Source organism: Erpetoichthys calabaricus, chromosome 4 (genome assembly GCF_900747795.2).
Source record: "Erpetoichthys calabaricus chromosome 4, fErpCal1.3, whole genome shotgun sequence".
Classification (NCBI taxonomy): domain Eukaryota; kingdom Metazoa; phylum Chordata; class Cladistia; order Polypteriformes; family Polypteridae; genus Erpetoichthys; species Erpetoichthys calabaricus.
Genome location: NC_041397.2, coordinates 37,294,613 through 37,308,874, shown reverse-complemented (window position 1 = coordinate 37,308,874; position 14,262 = coordinate 37,294,613). Strand labels below are relative to the sequence as shown.

Genomic DNA, 14,262 nt, shown 5'->3' with positions numbered 1-14,262 from the left:
ACTCCCAAGAAAAACCCTAGTAGGGAAAAAAATGGAAGAAACCTTGGGATAGGCAGTTGAAAGAGAGACCCCTTTCCAGGTAGGTTGGGCGTGCAGTGGGTGTCAAAAAGAAGGGGGTCAATACAGTACAATACACAGAAAAAACATGAGTAATCCTCAATACAGTATAATATCCATCCATCTATCCATTATCCAACCCGCTATATCCTAACTACAGGGTCACGGGGGTCTGCTGGAGCCAGTCCCAGCCAACACAGGGCACAAGGCAGGAAACAAACCCCGGGCAGGGTGCCAGCCCACCGCAGTACAGTATAATAGTAAAATAAAAATATTTTAAGTACAGAGCAGAATTTAACAGTAGAGGATATCACATAATGTGATTTGGATTTGTATAGAGTCCTGGAGACCTTAGCCATCAAGCTTCCTCCCCCAAGTGGCCGTTGCAGAGCTGAGACAGCGCTGGGCCAGCCAATCCGATGAAAGGACCCCTCTACCTGATGATTCCTGGGATCCTCCATCAGAGATGACTTTACCTTAGGCAGGCAAAACAACTTGGCAGGTGGGCAGTGCACCAAGTGCCACATTTGAGTACCGAGAAGAGAAACAGAAAAAGGTGAGGGTTAGTAACAACTTATAACTGTCATATTACTTATGTTTTAGTGCTAATGACCAACAACAGAGATTCAGTCTGTACAGTTAATCAGCAGCTCTAGTAAGGATATGCTAAACTGAAGTAGTGAGTCTTCGGCCGGGATTTGAAAGCTGAGACTGAAGGGGCATCTCTTATAGTAGCAGGCAGACCATTCCACAGTTTAGGGGCCCTGTAACTAAAACCTCAATCTCCCATTGTTATTTTATTAATCCTTGGAATCATAAGAAGACCGGCATCTTGAGATCTTAATGTACGCTCTGGTTTGTAAGTTATGATAAGTTCAGACAAGTAAGCCAGACCTTGGCCATTTAAGGCTTTATATGTTGAAAGGAGGATTTTGAAATTTGCCCTAAACTTAACTGGGAGCCAGTGTAAGAATTTAAGAACTGGAGTTATGTGTTCGTATTTTCTTGTTCTTGTAATAATTCTTGCAGCAGCATTTTGAATTAACTGGAAGCTGTATAAAGAATAATTTGAACATCCAGTGAACACAGACAGCATTGCAGTAGTCAATCCTACTAGAAATAAATGCATGAATTAATTTCTCAGAATCCTGTTTATTTAGGTCAATGGAGTCAAAGGCTGCGCTTAAGTCTAACAACATAATTACAGTGGCGTTTCCTTCATCAGAGGAAATCAGAATGTCATTTACAATACAAATTAGTGCCACTTCTGTACTATGACCAGTGCAGAAACCAGACTGGAATTTCTCAAATAAATTGTAATGCATAAGGTGTGACTGAAGCTGACTGGCGATTACTTTTTCTAGTATTTTACAGGGAAAGGGTAAAATTGAAATGGGTCTTGTGACAGTAGGGGGCGCCATCGCTCCCTTGAACCCTGAGATAATATGCCAAACACCAGGTAAAAGTCCAATAACTATTTTTATTTTGACAACTATGTGCACCAAGCACCCTCCACTTCACTATACTCATACAATAAACAATACTTCTCAATAACATTAATCAATAACCAATCCTCCACTCCCAGATGCTTTGGCACCCTTCCACCCAGCTCAGCTCACTCGTCTGGGATTTCCCATAGTCTTTAATAGTCTGTGACCCGGAAGTGCTCCTGAACCCGTCCGTGTGACTTCTTAGCACTTCCGGGTCAGATGAAAACTCTCCTTCTTCATCCCGGAAGTACGTCATTTCCTCTGTCGTGGTAACTAAGACATACTTCCGGGTTATAGGGCACATGCAAGTCCTTATATTTGATGTTAACTGATCTAAATGGTTTTCCACAATTACACTCGACTTACTCAAAGTATCTATACATTTTCAAGGAGAATTACAATCTAGATGTCACACTGTCTTTGTTTTAATCTGTGAGTGTCTTTGTTTTAATCTGTGAGTGTATTGGTAAGGGCAGGACCATATCAAACGTAATTAAGTAGTGACTGGAAATAACTTCATTTAATGTAGTAAAATTTAAATTTTGAATTTCAATTGAATTTAACAAATAAGTAAAACATTTGCTAAAAGTGTCAGTTTCCACAACAATGTGTACATTAAAATCCCCCATCAATACTACGTAATCATATTTATAGCCAAATCAGATAAAAGGTTGCTAAATTCAGTCATGAACAATGAATATGGCCCTGGTGGTCATAGACTAGCCCTATTATTGTGTTGGAATCTGTTTTAATATTTAAAATGAATGCCTCAAAGGATGTGAAGTCACCTAAATTTTTAGAAGTGATTTGCATTTTATTACAATGAATTAGTCCAAGAATTCCTCCTCAACCAGAATCTCTAGACTTATGAAGAAATGTGTATCCATCTGGTGAAGCCTCAGCTAGGGGAACAGTGTCAGATTTACTAAACCAGGTTTCAGTGAGAAGACACAGATCAGATTTTGTACTTAATCTATATATATATAATTCACTAAGCAGCCTGACCAGGGCACACAAGAAGCAGCACGCAAGACAGACCAAGCAGCCGACCAGGGCACGCAAGAAGCAGCACGCAAGACAGACCATGTGATACGCACGACAGAGCCACGCCTGCCAACTCACAGAGCCCCGCCCACCAACAATTCACTAAGCCCGAGCGGTCGGCGTCCAACTTCTTAGAGGGATAAGTGGCTGTCAGCCACGTGAGATTGAGCAATGACAGGTCTGTGATGCCCTTAGATGTCCGGGGCTGCACGCGCGCTACACTGAATGGATCAACGTGTGTCTAACCGGCACCAAGAGGCATGGGTAAGCCATTGAACCCCATTCATGATGGGGACCAGGGCTTGCAATAATTCACTAAGCAGCCAACCAGGGCATGCAAGAAGCAGCACACAAGACAGACCATGAGATACGCACGACAGAGCCACGCCTGCCAACTCACAGAGCCCCGCCCACCAACAATTCACTAAGCCTGAGCGGTCGGCGTCCAACTTCTTAGAGGGACAAGTGGCTTTCAGCCACGTGAGATTGAGCAATAACAGGTCTGTGATGCCCTTAGATGTCCGGGGCTGCACGCGTGTATATATAATTCACTAAGCAGCCGACCAGGGCACGCAAGAAGCAGCTGACCAGGGCACACAAGAAACGGCATGCAAGACAGACCAAGCAGCTGACCAGGGCACACAAGAAGCAGCACTCAAGACAGACCATGTGATACGCACGACAGAGCCACGCCCACCAACTCACAGAGCCCCGCCCACCAACAATTCACTAAGCCCGAGCGGTCGGCGTCCAACATCTTAGAGGAACAAGTGGCTTTCAGCCACGTGAGATTGAACAATAACAGGTCTGTGATGCCCTTAGATGTCCGGGGCTGCATGCTCGCTACACTGAATGGATCAACATGTGTTTACCCGGCACAGAGAGGCGTAGGTAAGCCATTGAACCCCATTCATGATGGGGACCGGGGCTTGCAATTGTTCCCCATGAATGAGGAATTCCCAGTATGTGCGGGTCATAAGCTCGCACTGGTTAAGTCCCTGCCCTTTGTACACACCGCCCGTTGCTACTACCGATTGGATGGTTTAGTGAGGTCCTCGAATCGGCCCTGCCGCGGTCGCTGGCGGCCTCTGGCGGAGCGCCTAAAAGACGATCGAACTTGACTATCTAGAGGAAGTTAAAGTCGTAACAAGGCTTCCGTAGGTGAACCTGCGGAAGGATCATTACTGATTGTGCCGACCCGTCATTGGACGGTTAGGACCCAAAACCTCCCTGTGTCCTCCCTGGGCGTCCTTTCCCTCTCCCCCCGTTCTGCCCTCCGCGCCCAACCGCTCTGGGAGGTGGCGACGTGGCGGCGGTCCTCCAGTTTTCAGTCACAGACAATAATATGTTGCTCTCTCCAGAGTTCCATCTTTTCATTCACTTACAGTCGTATCCTCAAACGCACCCCATTTGGACAACTGTGTCTTTCAGGAAGTGTTCACCCATCAATACATAATTATGCGGCATATGCTACGCCGCGGGTTGGCTAGTATAATATAATTTACCAAAACAGCTTTACTTCCAAGAGAGCAAATGTTCAATAAGCAACATTTAAAACTGCATGCTTCCTTCTGAACTGCTGATGGAGGGTCTGGGTTTATCTCTTAGTCTAATTATACACCTTATTTTTTGGTTATCAAGTAATTTATGATCTGCATCATGACTAAATTTACTGGATGCCCCACAACAGAGATTATGGGTAACAGCTTCAGGAAAGTAACAGGTGGGATAAACAACAACCTGTGATTCAAGATAATATGACCGCGGCTTGGATGGTGCTCTAGTCAGTCAGCCAGGCAGTTTTGCTGCCATATTTTGGGATAATACATACGATCCCCTCAAGTTAGGATGAAGACCATCTCTTTTAAGAAATACGGGCCTTTCCCAAAAATTATCCCAATTGTTCACAAAAGCTATGCTTTTATTTGCACACCAGGTTTCTAGCCAGCAGTGAAGAGAACGCAATCTGCTATAAATCACATCCCCTTTATATAATTTTGATAAGGGACCAGATACAACTAAATTGCAACATTTTATTTTATCTTTGGTGTATAGAGAGATGAAGTTCCTCTTTAATACCTCAGATTGCTGTAAATAAATACCATTAGTTCCAACATGCAGCAATAAGGTAGATACTTCATCGTCGGTGACACGATCCAATGCTATGTCAGAAATCTTGGCATCTGCAAGGCATTTAACATTAACTGCTGGTTTAACATAGTTTGGAATTCTAACATTCTGCACTACGGAATTGCCAATTATGAGCACTTTCTTGTTCTCAGTATCCACAGGCACACTGCAGAGTGCTGAGAATCTGTTCTTGGTCCAAATTGGTTTGCCTAATTGCTATCAGATTCCTAACGCAGTCCTCGAATTTGCGTATTTTCCCGACTAACTCTAAATTAACTAAACACTTTTGGCAGGTGAAGCTGTCTACTCTGTCAGCCAGAAAACCTGAACTGTACATGCTGCAGGACACACAAAATATAAATATGCCCTCAATGGGCAGAGAAAGGATGGAACTTAGTGCCAATATCATCTTCTCCATTTTTACAGTAACTTCGGTGCTTTCTGTGATTTTCCGCATTCAGCTGAATCATTAAGAGACCATCGGCTTTAAGTTTCCACCACCCGCTGAGCGATTGACTTTGATTTCTCACTGATGCTTATTCCTCCTGGTTGGCTGTCGGCTTTACTAAAGTTGAATTTACTCAGGTGTTCGCGAAGGGCTACGTTCCTGTGGGAGACGCTGCTGCTCTGTGCTTCCGCTCACTGCTACTCCAAAGAGATGGGGCCTGAAAGAGTGAGTTAGAGAAAGCGAGAGAGAGAATCTATGCATATCAACAAATATTTATAACCATGGCTATGCTCGGACATATTTGTCATGTCCACTTAATCTATCTGCAATTGTTAGTCTATATTTAGATACATAAACCTTATTTCTCTTAAAATGTATTCTAGCAGAATTTTGACTGCATATCCAATCTGACCAGAAACCTCAAGAGTTCTTTTCAAAGGGTGTTTTCCTCCAAAACACCTGGATTTGCAGGGTTATAATAAACTTTTTCATGTAATCATCCATCTTCAACAGTGAAAGAAATATGTCAGCATTTTAAAAATCAATGGTACTTTATTGACAATTATCAAAAGCAATATTAAAATTCAGATGCTTTACCAGTTATTTCAAAACAATATACTATTATAACTAATGTCATACACGCACAAATAGGGGGCAGCCAACTGGCCCGACGCTGCGGGTAAATAACAATCGAAGTGAATGGACAAGGAATGCTTATGCTTCTCTCTCTTCTTCTCCAGGAGAAAGGAAGATGATTAAACATACCTTTTGGAACTCGAACACAGTTACACACATCCACAACACATAATCTACTTCCGGATTGTGAAGACACGATGCCACAGGATGACTTCATTTCCGGTCAACCCCCAATGACCTCAGTTCCGCCTTTCCTGTGTCCTCATTTCCGGTCCTCTTCCTCCATTAGAAATGTTATTTCCTGTTCGTCTACTATAAAAGTTCCCCTGGTTCACTCAATCAATGTCTACTGAAGTCTGTTATGTACTCATTTTTTGTTACAGAGAGACGAATCGAAGTGACCTACAGTGTGCTGTCTTTCACACTAAGCAAAAATATGTTATATCAAAGGAACATTCAGTTCAGACACTTCATCTGCTTATTCCGTATTATATTCCCCATAACACCACAAAGGTACTTCACATGTATCAGGTTCAGAGAAATGGTGTTTTAATAAGGCATCAACTATATCGAGTATTATTGAGTAAGAGTTATCATGCATGTTATGAAATGCACGTACAATGGCCTCATTGACAGAATGTTCATTTTTGAAATCATCAACAATATTTTCTGCAAACGTATGAATATTTTGAAAAGACAGAAAGATATTAAAGCAATCCACAGTCTTCATGATCAGGCTCTTTAGCTACGGCTTCTTTTTACTTGTACTGGTCTCAAAGAACAATTAAAATCACACCAAGCAGAACTGAAACGATGGTTCCTTAGCTCAGACATTCTGCAAACTGTGCTTGTTTTCATTTTCTTAGGAGCATTCACAAAGGTGTCCATCCTCTGTGTTTCATAGTGTTTTCACTAAAAGGATAGATTTTTATATAGGATAAGTCTTCTCACGATATGAAGCGACATGCCCCACTGAGCCTTATAGGCTGTTAGAGGAGATAAAAGCATACCTTCTGGGTGAGGGAGTCGGTAATGGGATGTAACAAGGCGTTTGGTTTACAAAGCCTTTCCCTCAAAAAATATTGGCTTAGAGGTCATAAATCATGACAGAAGTCTACCCACCATAGTAGATGGGGGTGTATATTTCATAATTCAAAAATTGGGGGTGGGATATACACTTCATAAGTCATTATTTGTGGGCGGGGCTTACGGTCATCAATCATTTATTTGACAGTTTCTATTTGGTATTACTGGTTGTACATATATTATAATACTATATGTGATTTTCAGTGTAGTATGATTTAAAATTATTTCACATTCTGTGTTGGATTAACTGATCATCACAATATGATGTAAGAACGACAAGAGAACAAGAAAAAGATTTTAAGGATCCACCCTGTATACTTGACAAATGAAGGTTGCAGTGCAACAGAGTAATCTTTTAAGAATCAGAATCAGAATCAGCTTTATTGGCCAAGTATATGTACACATACAAGGAATTGGACTCCGGTTTTACCTAGTATTGTCCCTGATGCTGTGAGATTGACTTAAGTGTTCATGAGAGTGATGGCCTGAGGAAAGAAACTGTTCACATGTCTGGTAGTTTTGGCGTACAGTGCTCTGTAGCGCCTACCAGAGGGAAGAAGTTGAAAAAGGTTGTAACCAGGGTGTGATGGGTCTGCAATGATGTTTTCTGCCCGTTTCCTGCTCGAGATCTGTATAAGTCTTGAATGGAGGGCAGATCAACACCAATGATTTTTTCTGCAATCCTGACTGTCCGTTGAAGTCTGTTCCTGTCCTGTTTTGTGGCTGAGCCAAACCAGACTGTGATAGATGAACACAGAACAGACTGGATTACTGCAGAGTAAAATTGGATGAGCAGCTCCTGAGGCAGGTTGAACTTCCTGAGCTGGAGCAGGAAGTACAACCTCTGCTGGGCCTTTTTAACAATTTTGTTTATGTTTAGTTCCCACTTTAGGTCCTGGGAAATTGTGGATCCCAGAAACCTGAAGTTTTCCACAGCAGACACAATGCTGTTGAGTAGTGTGAGAGGGGGCAGCACTGGGGGGCTCCTCCTGAGGTCCACTGTCATCTCCACAGTTTTAAGCTTGTTCAGATCCAGGTTGTTTTGACCGCACCAGAGGGCCGGCTGTTCGACCTCTCGTCTGTATACAGACTCGTCACTGTCCTTGATGAAGCAAATGACTGTCATATCATCTGCGAACTTCAGGATTTTAACAGACGGGTCTCTTGAGGTGCAATCATTTGTGTAGAGGGAGAAGAGCAGAGAAGAGAGGACACATCCCTGGGGGGCGCCAGTGCTGACTGTTCGTGTGCTGGATGTGATTTTTCCCAGTCTCACTTGCTGCTTCCTATCTGTCAGGAAGTTTTTGATCCACTGGGAGATGGGAGCTGGTACAGTGAGCCAAGTGAGTTTGGTGTGGAGGACTTCTGGAATGATAGTATTGAACGCCGAGCTGAAGTCCACAAACAGGATCCTAGCATATGTCCCTGGAGAGTCGAGATGTTGCAGGATGTAGTGCATTTCATGACCACAGACGTCAGGGCGACTGGCCTGTAGTCATTTAACCCTGCGATGGAGGTTTTCTTTGGAACCGGGATAATTGTGGAACGCTTAAGGCAGAAAGGAACTTCACATAGCTCCAGGGATCTGTTGAAGATCTGTGTAAATATGGGGGCCAGCTGATCAGCACAGACTTTAAGACAGGAGGGTGACACACCATCTGGACCTGGTGCCTTCCTGATCTTCTGTCTCCTGAAGAGCTGACTCACGTCCCCTTCACAGATCCTGAGTGCAGGTATGGTGTCAGTGGGGAGGGGCAGGGGCTTGGTAGTGAGTGCTGGGAGTGTATTTTGATTGGCGTGGGTGAGAGGTGTGAAAGAGGGATTATCAAACCTGCAGTAGAACAAATTCAGCTCGTTGGCCAGTTGATGGTTCTCTTCAGTATGGGAGGATGGTTTCCTGTAGTTGGTGATGTCTTTCAAACCTCTCCACACTGATGCAGGGTCATTGGCTGTAAACCTATTTTCCAGCTTTTCAGTATAGGACCTCTTTGCTACTCTGATCTCCTTTGTCAATGTGTTTCTGGCTTGATTATACAGGATTCTGTCCCCACTTCTGTAGGCCTTCTCCTTAGCCTTACGAAGCTACCTGAGTTTTGTAGTAAACCAGGGTTTGTTGTTGTTGTATGTGCGAAAAGTTTTCATGGGCACACACATATCCTCACAAAAACTGACGTAGGATGTCACAGTGTCAGTAAGCTCATCCAGGTCTGTCGCTGCAGACTCAAAAACACTCCAATCAGTACAGTCAAAGTAGGCTTGTAGTTCCAGCTTTGCCTCGTTGGTCCATCTCTTCACCGTTTTCACCACAGGCTTTGCAGATCTTAAGTTCTGCCTGTAAGTCTGGAGAAGATGAACCAAACAGTGGTCAGAGAGTCCCAGGGCAGCACGAGGGACAGAGCGATAAGCATACTTTAATGTTGTGTAGCAGTGGTCCAGTGTGTTTTTGTCCCTGGTAGGACAATTAATATGCTGACTGAATTTTGGAAGTTCTTGCCTGAGGTTTGCTCTGTTAAAATCACCAAGAACAATGAGCAGGGAGTCCGGGTGTTTGTGCTCCATGTTAGTTATTTGGTCAGCCAGGTGTTGTAATGCTTCACTAACACAGGCCTGAGGTGGGATGTAAACACCAACCAGAATAAACGAGGAAAACTCCCGCGGTGAATAGAACAGTTTACAGTCAATGAAAAAAGACTCTAAGTGAGGGCTGCATGTTTTGATTAGTACTGTGACATCTGTACACCAACCTTCGTTTATGTAGAAACAGATTCCGCCTCCTTTCGTTTTCCCCAAGAGCTCCATGACGCGGTCCGCATGGAGAAGTTGGAAGCTCGGCAGGTATAATGCGCTATCGGGGATGTGCTCACCAAGCCAGGTTTCAGTGAAGCACAGGACGGCAGATCTGGAAAAGTCCGTGTTTATTCTGTTTAACAGTAGCAGTTCGTCCATCTTGTTGGCCAAAGAGCGGACGTTTGCCAGGTGTATTGAAGGGAGCGCAGTTCGAAATCCCCGGTGGCGCAGTTTAACAAGTGCTCCGGCTCGCTTGCCTCGTCGGCGTCTCCTTCTAATTCCGTAAAGGGCGGCTGCTCCTCCGACTAAAAGTTCTGTAAAGTATTCTGTTTGAGTGAAAGACAGTGAAAAAATTTCACCAGCTAATTGACCGATGTGTAAGAGTTCCTCTCTGCTGTATGTGATCAGAGGGGGACAGCTTATCACTGAACAAACAAACAAAAACAGAGAAAGCACCAAGGAACAAGGCACCGAGGCTGCCATCTGCGGCGCCATGATGAAGTCTAACATACTGTAATTTGACTTACTAATGACAGAAATATCGTGAATTTATAGTGGGACAGTAGGAAGAGGCGTGTCTCTGAGGCCAGAAGCTGAAGTGATTAGAGGCTTGGGAGTGGATGGGAGTACTCTGGAGGAGGGACCAGAAGTATCATTACGTAGGTTTTTCTGCTAGGGATATGCAGAAGAAGGAACAGAGGCATTAGTACACCATGTCAACTTTTGATCCGATGTTACCACACACTTAGTCAAGCCTGTCGACTGCTTCCCAAGTGCTCATGTTGACAATGGATACACACAAACACTCTGTTTCACAGACTAATCCGTAAAGCCATTAATGTGTTTTCCTAGGTCCTACCTTGTAATACTCATCCTCTCCCCGACTCCCTTCTCCTGTTTCCCACTCCTTCTTTCCTTTGCTCTTCTAAAGGAGCCTCTTCAGGCGACTGTGTAGCACCGCAGTTGTTCGTCTTCTGGCAGTCTTCAATCCAGATCCCTAAAGCAGATTCCATCCGGACTACCGCCTTATTACATCCACTTACAACTCGTTTTGCGCCCTGGTTAAAGGACACTGTGGTCATAGATCTTATATTCTTTTCCTCCTTTTTAAATAAAAAAGAATTGTGGACTCATTGATTCCGTAATGGCGTCCTGCAGCGGTGTAGCTGTTCCCTTCCTTCAACATATCCAAAACTTTTACCTTTTCGGAAATCGTTAGCATCTTCAGTTGGCACTTGGGCACGGCCCCTGAAGCAGTAGCAGGAGCACGTTGATGCTGAATGAGCGAGATGAGACTTCCTGGTTAACGCAGCAGAATTGAATTCTGTGCTCCGTCGCTGAGCCAATCAGCACACAGGAACTTAACTGCGTGCTCTGATTGGGTAGCTTCTCAGCCATCCGCCAATAGCGTCCCTTGTATGAAATCAACTGGGCAAACCAACTGAGGAAACATGTATCAGAAGTAAAAAGACCCATTGTCCGCAGAATCCCGTGAAGCAGCGAAAAATCCGCGTTATATATTTAGATATGCTTACATATAAAATCCGCGATAGAGTGAAGCCGCGAAAGTCGAAGTGCGATATAGCGAGGGATTACTGTATTTTTTCTGTAATTTATTTTGTATGATTTAACTATAGGCTATTTGTAATAATTTTTGCAGTACTCAAGAATAAAGTACTCAAGGATAAAGTACAGATCAAGTAAAAAAAATAAATTAAGCCTTTTTTTAACATTGCAGCCTTATTTTGTGATGTTTTATCAATTTGTTAAAAAAATATTAACTATAAATTTTAATTTTTTAATCATGAAACATGTGTTGAACATCTAATAAATGCTTCTTATGTCAAAATAACAAGATAAAATGCAGTAATGTATACAAAGGAATCATTCCTAATTTTCAGTTTTAAGAAAAAAATTACTCACATTTGCACTTTTCATACAATCAAGTAATGCTTATTTAATATACTACTTTATAACAGTGGCTACAACATTACAAAAATCCTTACAAAGTAAAAAAAAACTTTTAAAATAAGTGATTATTTAATCAAGGGCGGCACGGTGGCGCAGTGGGTAGCGCTGCTGCCTCGCAGTTGGGAGATCTGGGGACCTGGGTTCGATTCCCGGGTCCTCCCTGCGTGGAGTTTGCATGTTCTCCCCGTGTCTGCGTGGGTTTCCTCCGGGCGCTCCGGTTTCCTCCCACAGTCCAAAGACATGCAGGTTAGGTGGATTGGCGATTCTAAATTGGCCCTAGTGTGTGCTTGGTGTGTGGGTGTGTTTGTGTGTGTCCTGCGGTGGGTTGGCACCCTGCCCGGGATTGTTTCCTGCCTTGTGCCCTGTGTTGGCTGGGATTGGCTCCAGCAGACCCCTGTGACCCTGTGTTCGGATTCAGCGGGTTGGAAAATGGATGGATGGATGGATTATTTAATCAAATAGAAAACCTTAGTAAATAAAACATTAACATCTACACAAATAAATTTGAATTTCCTTTATTAGCTATAACTTGTAATTATCTAACATTATCTCTATAATGTAAAAACACAATTACTGTGCCAGAAATTTGATTTTGAGTACTTTCTTCATAGCTGCCTTCATCTCATCAGTTTTTAGTGTGTAAATAATGGGGTTCATTGTTGAAGGAATTGTAGATGACAGAGAGTTATTAAGAATCCTTATATTGGAATCAAGAAACTGTGACAAAATATACGTAATAGCCACGGGAACATAAAATATTACAACCAAGATGATGTGTGAAATGCAGGTTTTTAGTGCTTTTTGCTTTCCATCAGTTGATGTCATTTTAAACAGTGTAACACCAATGAATATATAAGAACAGAGAATGAGGCATAAAGGTAAAAAAAGAAACACAGCTGTATTAAACCAACCAATCATTTCATTTGGGAAAATGTCATTGCAGGCTAAAAAGTACACGGGTCCAAAATCACAAAAAAAACTGTTTACCACTGTGGACTGACAGAAGCTGAGTCTTGTGATTAGAAGCACAGTAATGGAAATAATGACTGCAGTAAACATCCAGAGTGACACTAGGATTCCTACCATCCTGCTGTTAGTATTAATGCTGTGATATTGAAGAGGGAAGCATATGGCAAGAAAGCGGTCATAAGCTAATATTAACAGTGAAACTGACTGCATTGCATTAAAGAAATGAACAAAAAACATATCAGCTAAACACGCTTCATATGAAATAAAACTGGAGTTAAAGAGAAACATTTCTATCAGTTTAGGAATGACAGCTGTAGTTGTGCCTAAATCAACTAAGGTCAAGTGAACAACAGCAAGATATTTTGGATTGTGAAGACTTTGATCTAAATATATTAATAAAATGACAAATACATTTGAAAACACTGCAAAAATATACATAATAAATAAAAAAATATAAAAACAGTTAGCAAAGGACATCTCCTTTAAGCCTCTTATGTAAAACATTTCTGGGCGAACAAATGTATTATTTTCAGAACTTTTTAAACTCTGAGAACTCATCACAAGCAGTTTCTTGGCTTTTTCATTCAGTGTAATATAAATTTTTCTAGGAAAAAATATTTAGATATTCTCTATTAATTTACAGTCCTCCTGACCAGAGTATTTACATCATTGCCTCTAAATAATTGCATTGAAAATTTGAATAATGCACTATATATTATATGTCCTTTTATTAGCTATACTATAATATTCACAACACATTAGTATAATCTGTGCCTTCAACATGCTCATAAGTTACACAATAACATTTAAGGTAAGATATCCTAAACAATACAAACATATCTTTATGCTTCCCCAGTATTTTTTCTTCATCAGTTTGTGAATAGTAATATAATATAAAAAAGTACAATTGTTCAAATATTTTTTAAATTGTTTTTCTTTTGAACACAATAATTTAAAAAGAATAAACTATAAATGTTTCAAACAGAATCATACATACATTGTTGCAATTTCTAAAACAAAAACAATCACTGAAAATTGTACTAATTTAGACTGTGTACTTACTGCTTTTTTCATTAGCTTATGAATTAAAAAAAGTTACATAGAAGATTACCCTAACCAATTAAAAATAATTTTTGCAATGTAACCTTAAAGAATTTAAAAAGTAATAAGAACTTATTTTTTTCCTACATGCTGGAGCACGGATCTGCTTGTAAGTAAAAAATGAAGCTCTCATTAAAGATCCAAAAAACATTTAAATTTGACATATTCTACAAAGAGTTATAAAATTCTTGCTGTTACAGTTTTTGAAATTCAGTTCTGCCTTCTTTACTGTTTCATATTTAACAAGCTATTTTATATAGGGAATGGCAGTGCTTTTAATGAGATGCTAATCATATTCATAAGACTGACTAATGTTAACCTTAGTTCACTTGAGACGTTACAAAAAAAAAGGCTGGATGTTAGTCAAGTACAAGCTTTAAGAATATGCTGTTGTGCTGTAAACCTTTTACCTGCTTCAGTTATACTTGTTGAAATAGGACAAATATCTTTAAATATTCACAGATTACAGTTGTTAATGTGCTGGAATACAATTAAAGGGCATACAACTGATTAACCATACTTAAGTTCTACTTGGGGTTTTCA

General features: G+C 41.4%; 1 protein-coding gene across 1 annotated transcript; it reads right to left on the bottom strand.

The window, feature by feature from the left end:
• Nucleotides 1–12,200: 12,200 nt before the first annotated feature.
• Nucleotides 12,201–13,525, bottom strand: LOC114650979 (putative gustatory receptor clone PTE01). Its single transcript, XM_028800935.2, has one exon. It carries the CDS (start codon nucleotides 13,174–13,176, stop codon nucleotides 12,220–12,222), a length of 957 nt encoding a protein of 318 aa, XP_028656768.1. The 5' UTR covers nucleotides 13,177–13,525; the 3' UTR covers nucleotides 12,201–12,219.
• Between the last annotated feature and the right edge of the window lie 737 nt (nucleotides 13,526–14,262).